At 40.4% G+C, this 10,933-nt stretch overlaps 1 protein-coding gene across 1 annotated transcript; it reads left to right on the top strand.

The window, feature by feature from the left end:
- The first annotated feature begins 4,498 nt into the window (after positions 1-4,498).
- pim1 (Pim-1 proto-oncogene, serine/threonine kinase) lies at positions 4,499-9,855 on the top strand. Its single transcript, XM_072278651.1, has 6 exons — positions 4,499-4,942; positions 5,128-5,234; positions 5,374-5,424; positions 5,620-5,986; positions 7,895-8,071; positions 8,486-9,855. The coding sequence occupies exons 1-6, from the start codon at positions 4,858-4,860 to the stop codon at positions 8,656-8,658; spliced, it is 960 nt and encodes a 319-aa protein (XP_072134752.1). The 5' UTR covers positions 4,499-4,857; the 3' UTR covers positions 8,659-9,855.
- Positions 9,856-10,933: the final 1,078 nt, after the last annotated feature.

The raw sequence follows: 10,933 nt of genomic DNA, 5'->3' as shown, positions 1-10,933 counted from the left end.
TGATCCTTTGTTTTGAAACTCTCTCTCTCCTAGAGAGATGTGGAGGTAGAGTCACTGAGAAAATTCAAGTTGGAGATTGATGGGCATTTGAATTAAAAGGAAGGGCAGTAAATTATCATAGTGGTGAGCACAACACCATTCGAGTGCCAGTCACCTGGTTTCAACTCTCGCTGCTACCTGTAAGGAGTTTGTATGTTCTCCCCCCACCCCCGTGACTGTGTGGTTTCCTCCAAAATTCCAATGATGTATGGATGAGTAGATTCAGTGGTCACATAGGTGTAATTGGGCAGCGGTGGGTTGAATGGGCTAGAAGGGCCTGTTACCGTGATGTATCTCTATTAAAAAAGAGTCAGAGATTATAAGGAGAGAGTAAGAAAGTGATCTGAGGACACTAATAGATCAGCTACGACCTAGAATGTTGGAGCAGGCTCAAGGGCTGATTAGCAGATTTCTGTTGCCGTTTTATTGTGTTGTTATGTTCCTCTTGTCATACAAACATTTCTCTCTTAAAATTCTGTGAGAAATAAATCAGTTTGTCTTAACTTCTTTCAGAATCCTTGTGTGAGTGAGATAGGACTGCTTGAGTGATGTGGAAGCGACAATCAGTTCCTCAACACCAGTTGACTTAAGGGGAAAGAGGGCGAAAATGCACCCACCTACATCGGTGGGTCTGCTATGGAGAGTCAGTAGCTGTAAGTTCTTGGGTTTCAACATACCAGATAACTTACCCTGGGCACAACTCATAAGGGCAATCAGAAGGAAGACAAGCCAGCATTTTTACTTTCTTAAAAGGTTAAGGATTCTAATATACTTCTGCAGGTGTACTGTTGAAACCATACTGGTTGCATCCTGGTTTGCAGAACCAAGCCAAATGCATAGCACCATAAGAAACAACAGAAAGTAATGGACTCAGCTCAATACATCACAGGCATATTCCTCTCCACCATCGATAGTATCGAAATGAGATGCTACCCACAAGAACATAACCTTTATCATCAGAGGTCCTCCGCATCTTGGCTATGCCATCTTCTCACAGCTATCATTGGACAGGAAGTCCTACACCACTAGGATCAAGAACAGCTACTTCCTCTTGAACATTCTTGAACCAACTTGCACAAGCTCAGTCACAGTATAGCAACACTCTAACCACTTTGCACTACATTGGTATTTTTATGTTCTAGTTATATTGTCGGGTATAATTTTTGTATAATTTGTCTTCCTTGTGAATGTTGCATGCCTGATGCTCCTTACCTGTGATGCTACTGCAAGTAAAATTTCATTGTACTTCTGCATCATGTGCTTATGCATATGATAGTAAACTCATATTTGACTTTCAGTACAGTTACTTTTCGTATCTCACCCACTTCAGGAGGTCAGTTTCAATGTTCTTTCCCTACATATTTTACTTCAGTTTTATACTATTTCTTACATCTTTGTTGGTAAAGATTGTTTAGATACACAATGAGAACTCTTGCCAGTAAGTAGAACCTGCAGGTCTTGATTTCAGTCAAATACATCTTTGAAATGATGATCCACGGTTTGTCGGCCAATGCTGAATGTTCAGTTATGATCAAACAAAACCATAAAATGAAGAGCACATTCAGCATTGTCAGGCAACATCAGGTCAACGATTCTTCAGCATTTTTTCCTCTCTCTATGCTGTCTGATCTTCTGGACATTTCCAGCGTTTTTTGGTCTTTCAGATACCTAGCATCTGCAGCCTTTTGCCTCATTTATGGTAGAACACAGCCTCATCCTTACAAATCAACATAATTTAAAATTTGGTTATGACTCAACCTGGTCATCTCAAATTTAATGTGAAACTCTAGTGTGTAAAAAAAAACTGCTGGAGGAATTTAGTGGGTAAGGTAGCATCTGCAGAGGAAAATGGACAGTAAATGTTTTGGATTAAGACCCTTCATCGCGACTGAAGTATAAAGAGATGGAGCAACAACTGGGAAGCTCCACTCTGTTATATCTCTGATATTCTGGTATATTTGTGCTAACTGGGCGTTCCTTTACACCCAGATGCAAAGGGCACAAATCAAACGTTTTCATTTAAGTTTCATGAGTTGACTATCTGTGAACAGACTCTAAACTTTGCTCTCCTATAGACAGCCAAGCCCAATTGTTATAGGAATAAGAGAACAAGGACTAGTAATGTCAATTTAAAACCTGTTCATAAATCCTGATCTCAGATGTTAAAATTTTGGCAAGATCAAAGTAGTTATTGCGTGTAGGTAACATTCATGGAGGAAAATAGTCAATACTTTTGAACAAGACCCTTCTTCAACTGGAGTCTGTTGTATCTATGCAGCGTTTATGTTTTTCAAATACATAAATACATAACATCACGAAGAACACTTTACAAGTGTGTGGATAATTGTGGTGAACTAACAAATTGTTTCCCAGTCTGGTAAACAGTGAAGAGCTGTGGTCAGGGACATATCCTGAAGCTTTTCATAAGGTTTTTTTAATCTCACAATCTATCAGGTAAGGGCAATCAGTTTGGGGTGGTCGTTTGGTGGTGAGTGGATCCTATATACTGGAGATCTAATGAACACGATTCTCTGGAGCTAAGGAACCACAGGGCTTCCCAAAACAAAAGTTAGTCAGCTCCCCTGAGAGGGGAAAAAAATAGAGAGCCAGTCACCCGAAATCCAGCCACTCTTTCACTGGTTGACGACGAAATGATCTCGGAGATAAACTAGAGGTAAACCTCTTGCTTGGCCCCAAGCAGCCTGAGGAATGCACGCGCGTGTGTGTGTGCGAGAGAGAGAAAGAGGGAGATTAATTGAAATGGAAACAAGGAAAATATAAATAGTTTAAAAATAAACAGACTCGGTTTAACGCTCTTTCACAGTCATAAAGACATTCACTATTAACACTTCAATTATAGTTTTATTTTGATTCGCACATATCAAACTCCGCCCAGGATTTGAATGTCTCATGTTGAAGTCATCCCAGTACACCCACCTCCCTGCCCTGTAGACTAACGAGTGAGAAAGAGAGAGAAAAAAAATCACTAAAAGGAAATTCCTGAGCCATGATGCGTTGCAGAAGGGCTTTCATGTTTCAAGCAGCGACCTCCATCGACTATCACCGGCTCTGTTACAGTTTCTCCGGCTCCTACTTGCACCTGATCGCGGGAAAAAAAGGCAGCTTTTTGTGATTCATTCCCACATGCTGAAAGGCGGCGGCCACCCAATTCGAAAGTATGTCAAGAATGCAGCATCTTCTCACTACCACCATTCAAAGCAGATTTGCATTGCCCTCCGGTTTTCACAGAAATCATTCATCTCACCGCGATATCCATTTATCAACGCCCCCCAAAATCTGTAATTAAGCCCCCAATTGGCGAGGAAATTTCACATGCCTATGTTGGTAAAAGTTATTAATTTGATACCATTGGTGATCATATTTATGCATGATTGTTTACAAGCTAAAATTCGGCGGGAAATTACAGACGTCGGAACTATTCTGTGCACACCCATTAATTATCACGTTAAGAATCTATTTCTCTTTGTTAAAGAGTTCTCACACATTGGAATATGCACCTTATATAAATGCCAGTTGCGTTCTTCATAAATAAAAGGTCATAAAGTTAAAAAATACAATTTGAAAACTTCCTACGTTTAATACGCCACTTGCAATGATTAAAATGCGTTATATTTAAAATAGTTTTCGGTAGACTAAATATTGATAAAACGCCTGAAATACTGTCCAGACATTTTATGCACTTATGTCGATTTCTATTGTTTCTAATTGTGCACGCCCCCTCTAGGACACGATAAATCTAACTGTGTGTGGTAAAATTATAATTGTTGAAAATAAATCCGTGTCCATCGATAGCATTTCGATTAATCAACCATCAAAATAGGGACACATAGCCATTACGCCTTCACTATAAATGAATAGGTATTTGTGAGGCTTAATTATTTATTTGTTTCCCTCAACTTAGACGTGATATACCTTTAACATCTATTTGCCATTACAGGACCACCAGTACTGCTGGCCTTACCACTTATAAAAGTTATAAAGGGGGGTGCACTGTTGCACCAGAGCTTTTTATTCATATAATTACAATATTAAATCCCTTGCCAAGCTAGACGAAGACCTAGCAATAATGTCTTTTTATCAATATATTGCATACACTTAGCACCTTTGTGTGCATTTTAAATCTAGGCCATTCGCTTCTACTACTATATTGCTAAATGAAAATAAAATTGCAAAGGCTTCTGCTCCCAGGGAAAAGAAGCGTTGTCCGCTCCCTATTAAAAATATTTGTTCACAGACAGCCAGTGGATCAAAGCCATTTGTACGCAGACATAGAGGAGGAATATTTTTGGCGCGTAGTCATTCCCGCCACGTCGAGTCTAGTCAGCTTCATTCTTTTATTTTTTTCTTTCTTGTGATTGGCAGACCACTTCTCCCCGCCTATTTCCTCTGACGTAAATTTCAAATAGGCGTGCCTCTAGAGTTTTCTGATGTGCGGTTAGCGTTTATTACTATGTATATAGTCGTTGCTACTAGGAGAACGCACTAAGTAAGCCAAAGGATTCGGCGTGATACGGACTCGCTCCTGTTCATTCTGCTCCTTCATCCTTTTATTCTCTTACTTCAGCTGATTTCTTGCTTAAAGAAACTTAATAACCTGCTGCATTTCATTACTGGGACATTGCGAGAAGTCGAACGTTTTGGAAATAAGGGATTTCACAGTCACATCGGTGCGATCGCAGCTGTGTGTTTGTTGCAACGTGGTGTGTGGGTGATCATACCGGCTTTTATTTTGGTGGAATCCCATTCGGAATCTTGCAAGTGATACTCGAGTCTTCAATCGACGTTTCACATCGAGGGATGCTGCTTTCAAAAATCGGATCTCTTGCTCATATGTACTCGACATCAAGCGTGGATATGCCGGCGAAAATTCAGTTGCAACAAGGTACCTATTTGCCATTTCTTACACGTTTACGGAGTCTCCCTGCTTCAACCGAGAAGGGTTTTGTGTGTGTGTGTGTGTGTGCTGTGATGGTGTTGTCGTTAACCATGTGGAGATCGGAGACAACAAAAGACCCTGTGATAATGGAGACCGACTAATTTACCCTCCTCCCCTTTTTTTTGTTACAGTGAAAGAGCGGGAGCCTTTTGAAAAGATTTATCAAGTTGGATCTGTCCTCGGTAGCGGTGGATTTGGAACCGTTTATTCGGGCGTGAGAATCGCAGACGGCGTCCAGGTAGTTATTTTGCAATCTGATAGGTTTCGTGTTCTGTTTCATTGCTGTTAACTTCCTCGAGAACAGCCTGTTATGAAAAAACAATTCAGCGAGCATCACCGTGTTCTGTTCTAATGGAGCATTTGTGTTTATATTGCAGGTTGCTATCAAGCATGTTGCCAGAGATCGAGTGTCAGAATGGGCTGAATTGGTAAGTAAAAGTAAACATCATTTGCTGCGGTTGTGTAACGAGAGTTTTCGGAATTAGCTTTTATAGAAACAACTGTGTTATCTACGAATTCTTATTTTGATTGCTTGCACCGGTCATGTTTTATAAATAGGATATCGTGAATTAGTGCGCGATCACACGGCATCTAACGCAGTTTTATTTTGATTGCTTCTGTAGTCTAATGGAGCGAGGGTTCCCATGGAGATTGCGCTTCTGAAGCGGGTGGGCGCGGGATGCCGGGGTGTGATCAAAATGCTGGACTGGTTCGAGAGACCCGACAGCTTCATCATCGTCATGGAGAGACCCGAGCACGTTAAGGACCTGTTTGACTTTATCACCGAGAAGGGAGCCTTGCCGGAAGACTTGGCTAAAAACTTTTTCCGCCAGATCTTAGAGGCGGTGCGGCACTGCCACAACTGCGGGGTGGTCCATCGAGACATCAAGGACGAGAATATCCTGATCGATATGAGAACGGGGGAGCTAAAGCTGATCGATTTCGGGTCGGGAGCCCTGTTAAAGGATACCGTCTACACAGATTTTGACGGTGAGTTTTCCTTTCAGTGGAATTTATCTGCAATTCTTAGAAAGCGATTTATACCATTTAATGATTTCGGGCGTAGAAAGAAAATTGGGGATCGTGGGTGGAGTCTTGTAAATGTTATCGCCACTGTAAAGGTTGTATATTTAGCTGATGTTCAGGTGTGTTGTAGTTTCATTTGGTATCGATTTTCCGGTGGTGTACTACCGGACCGTTTTGTTATTGTTTTGATGGGTTTATTTCCTTATATGGCTGGTGATGCGGCTACGAGGGGGCGCTTCTCTTTGCTGAGGGGCGTTGCTCAGCTCGGAATAGTGCTGCTGCCGCTGTTTCACGGGAAAGGGCGGTCAGAGCCGGGGGCTTTTGAGGTAACAAAAATCACGAGGGTTGGAGCTTAGTAAGTGGTCGCACGGTGATGAAAAGAGCCCGAGTTAGAAAAAAAACAATAAAACTGCTGCCAGTGCAACGCTGCGGTGAATCACAAGACCAGGCTCACGAATTGCGTCGATGAATTTGCTGAATATTAATAATAGAACATTTGAAAGCTAACATTTGCAAAAGGTGGGGGGAGGCAAGGGGCTTCTTTAAGGGTATAACCTGAGAAGAAAGTAAGAGGGAACAGCTCAGTGGAGGAGTGCCGCGGGCGTCAATTTGTTGCAGGACATGGGGGTGGACGAACGGGCGCTGCAGGGATGCTCCTGGGCAAAGCTCGGGGGCGGGGTGGGTGGAGGGCAGCTCCGGCTGGGCTGGCAGATGGGAGGGGATCAAGCACTTGGGCTACAGCCACTAGACGGCGCGACTGCCTTTAAGTGAATGCTGCTGCAGCTTGGCAGCGTGCCACCCTTTTGTTTTGGAGCTTGCTTTCTGCTGCGTAACAATGTTTTGGAAACTGAACCCGTCTTCTTGGAAGCAGCAGGACGAGCAAGGGACCCGGTCAGGCAACCATTTCGAAATTTGGGTGCTCGCTTTGCAAATTTCTAATTTCCTCCCTCTTTTCCCACGAAAATAGTTTGGATTTTTTTCCCTCACTGATTATTATGCGTATTCCCCGTCAACCCGATTCCATCCCATAAACAGTGGTGGGTAGATTATTTAACGACTAAAGAAAGCCGCTCCCTATAAAGCTGCGAACATAATACGCCCCTTGCAGATTACACATTTTTGCAAAACGATTATTGATACTGTTTCATAAGAACATTTTATTGTGTTGTGTGGTAGGTTTATATTTTTGAGGCTTTTTTTAACGGCGTAATTTGACAAGCCAGGGAAGACATTTTTAAAAAAAAATGCAGTCTTTTTCTTAAAACGTTTTAAAAGATTGTAGTTTAAATTGGGCTCGTAAGTTTGCATGGGTACATTACTTATGTTAAGGGGGTGTGCCTGCGCTCGCTGCAACTAGAGGAGTGGTCTCCCGAGACCCGTGTCGTCGCTCGCTATTCCTGCTGTTGTAAGCCTGTGCAATTTAAATTAGCGACTTGTGTGCAAAAACCGTTAGTGCAAATACTGGGTGTTTGGCGCCACCAGTCGGCGGGAACATGTGTCTTTTACAACTGAAAGTTTGTAAACAAAAGTCACATGGCAGCAATTCAATAACTGCCAGTTCACAACAGGACAGGCAGGAAGCAAGGGTTAACCGCATTTCCTGCTTGCTAAGTGCGGAACGAGATAGAGCAGATTATTTGAATTTTAAGGGGATAGAGTATTCTTTTGTTAACAAGAAACATTTGCTGAATTTTTACCTCATGATCCAAGTGAGAATGATTAACCTTTAAACCGTCAGTCACATGATGCCGTAAAGGGCAAATGTTTCTACATTTTGCCTTTAGTTTCCCTTCATAGTCTATTTTAGAATTTCTTTGTATGGGAATACATATATCAAGGAGTATTCATGAGTTTTTTTTTAATGATTCACAGGTACCAGAGTGTACAGCCCACCAGAATGGATCCGTTATCACAGATATCATGGCAGATCTGCAACAGTCTGGTCCCTTGGTGTACTTTTGTACGATATGGTGTGTGGAGACATTCCATTTGAACAGGATGAGGAGATAATTCGAGGGCAGGTCCTATTCAGGCGAAGAATTTCATCTGGTAAGGACCTGTTTGTGCTCTCTGTTGAAGTATGAAGTTTAAATATATGAGTGCGGATCGGATAATAATAGTTCTTAAGATTTAACTAGACAGGCATTCAAAATGAACATTGAATTTTAATATTTCATTGTATCATAATATAATTAGCCACTGCCTGTTATGCTGTTAGTGTTCAGGGCAGCAGTATAAATACAGTACACCATTTTTAATAATTGTTTACATCAGCAGTTGAAAGCTGAATTAATTAACTGGAAAATAAACAGGAAGTAGAATTGGCACCTTCTAAAATTCATCCTGATTTAGCATCAGCCGCCATAGAATACTGCCTGCCTTGCACAGTTCTTCCAGCATTGGCAGAATTTCTTACCTTCATGTTAAGCAGTTTGTAACCCAGTTTCTTCCTTTTGATTTCAGAATGTCAACATCTCATCAAGTCCTGTCTATCCTTGAGGCCTTCTGATCGACCATCCTTTGAAGATATTATTAACCATCCTTGGATGCAGAACAGTATTGTTTCACAAGATACTATTGGACTAAGATTGCACAGCCTGAGCCAAGAGTCAACCAGCATTACTCAAGCAAATTAGAACTCATGAAACAATGAACTGATGCTCGCAGAACTAGCTTGCCTCACTTTGAAAGAACCAAAAAACTTGCCTGGTTGGATTTGGCAGATTCCATGGCCTTTTTATCAAATCTAGTGATTAGTGGGAGAGCTAAAGAAGAAACAAATCCTATCCACCTTCATTCCAGTTGTCATAAACTTGAATCGTGCATTACGACAAGTCTGACTCTTCCTCTTCGAGTGCCTTTTATGACCACTGGAGATCCACTAACTTAAAATAAATACTTGAACTTCTGCTGCTTCTGTGTAACTTCTTTTCGCACAATCCTCATATACACACAAACAAGACTGGTCTAGTAAAGCCACTACTTTTTGTTCGTATCTTGGTGTAACAGATGAAGACACCATGTCACAGGATCATCACCACTAATTGGAAAGGAATTGACCTCAATCAACTCTTGTGCAGTCAGCTTGTCTAATACACTTAGTATGAAGCCAAGGCATTTTCAGAGCATCATCATCAATGCACAACCAATGCAATGAATGGACTCTAAAACTTTTGTACATGTGCACATATGTAGATAACATGCATAAATATATATTAAATGTAAATATCTTTTTGAAGTACTGGTTACAACAGCATTTGTTGGCTCTGTCCTGTTTACCTGTTTATTTATTTGAGTGAAGTTGAGTTTTTTAAAGCAGATATATTATATAAAAAGTTTTGACTCGTGGGTTGATTTTTATTTATTTATTTATGGACAACTCCCTTCCAGCAGACTTGTTCATTCCACAATAATTATTTGGTCAAATGAAGACCCACGAATTTTCTTAAGATCTTGTCAGACTTTTATTCAGTTCACTCTGTTTACAGCCAAAATAAAACGGTGATGTCAATAAAACAAATTCCAGACTTTGTAAATATTACATTGGGAAATTCTGTTAAATGCATGTTGTACTGAATATGTATTTAATGTCTAGACCATGTTTAGGGATGGGTGGGAGGGATTTTTTTAAAAATGCGTCCCATGGGCTTGTAAGGTTTGATTAAGATACCACTGCAAAAATAATTTTGTTCTTACTGTACATATCTTTATGGTTAGTTGCATGTATGCAGCTTGGAGTCTGAACTGTCATTTCATTAGATCTGTAAATTAAATAGAACGGAAGAAAAGTTATTTTTATACGACATTTCAAATAAAATTAAAATTTGCCTTAATTTGCTTACAGTGTTGTATTTGAGTATATGCATTTCACAGTTATCAAAGAGAACCTCAATGCCCGCATATTGCCCCTTCTCGTGTCCATAATAATATCTAGCAAGATGCTGTTAACTAATATGTTCAAGTGATTATCCTGCAAGAATTTCTCTAGCATTGAGAAGCAAACAGATTAGGGGGCAGCCACTTAAAAATTGAGGTACATGGCAGCTTTTCTGAAAAGATAGTCTACCCCAGAGGGTTGTGGGGGCTATATCATTTAAAGGTGAAGTAGATGCAATGATAAGGGAATTTGGGGGTGGTTGTAGGCTGGAGGAAATGAGGATTGGAGCAGATTAGCTACAGCAATAATAGTATAATTAGTTGTAATTGCAATCCAATTGTAACCTTGTAATCCAAGTTTCCTTAAATTTATTTAATCTTGCATCAAGGCAGATCTTGGTGGAAGACCTGAAATAACTTCTTCCCGTGAAGGTCCTTTGGAAGCCTTTAGAAGATGGCAAAGTCCATCCCTTGCTTTGGCATCAGTGTGATGTTCAGGAAACATTTAAAAGTTCAAAACCAGTTGGAGGTTCAGCCATCTCGGACACAGGCACAAACTTTTACACTGTTAAAGGACGTCTTCAACATGTAATACCTCAAATCTGCATCCATCGTTAAAGACTCTTACCATCCAGGATATGGGTGGTATTTTATTACTACTATTTTATAACTTATTACTACTATTTGGGAGGAGGTAAAAGCCTGAAGATCCACGTCCAGTGTTTTAGAAACAGCTTCTTCCTTTCTGGTATCAGGTTTCTGAGTGGTCCATGAATCCATTAAGAGTAATTTAATTATTTCTTTTTTGCACTTTTTATATCTTACACAGTAACTTTTATGCCCCAAACTGTACTGCTGTACATCACTCATATCAGAGATAGTAAGCTTGATTCTTAATCTGAATTTAAAGCATTTTGAAATAAATTAGCCAAACTTTTTAAAAACTAAAATAATTAAACGATGCAATTACTTTATTTTTTCAATTCTGTGGCCACCCAGTCTTTTTCAAATCAACAAGGTTTCAGATCCTGACAG

The sequence above is a fragment of the Mobula birostris genome, chromosome 14 (genome assembly GCF_030028105.1).
Source record: "Mobula birostris isolate sMobBir1 chromosome 14, sMobBir1.hap1, whole genome shotgun sequence".
NCBI classification, from domain to species: Eukaryota; Metazoa; Chordata; class Chondrichthyes; order Myliobatiformes; family Myliobatidae; genus Mobula; species Mobula birostris.
The sequence above is the reverse complement of the archived record's forward strand: the minus strand, read 5'-3'. Positions and strand labels throughout refer to the sequence as shown.

Coding starts and splice junctions, on each gene's coding strand:
- pim1 (XM_072278651.1), top strand. CDS start 4,858: ATGCTGCTTTCAAAAATCGGATCTCTTGCTCATATGTACTCGACATCA. Junction 4,943..5,127: donor GAAAATTCAGTTGCAACAAG/GTACCTATTTGC, acceptor TTTTTGTTACAG/TGAAAGAGCGGGAGCCTTTT. Junction 8,072..8,485: donor CAGGCGAAGAATTTCATCTG/GTAAGGACCTGT, acceptor TTTTGATTTCAG/AATGTCAACATCTCATCAAG.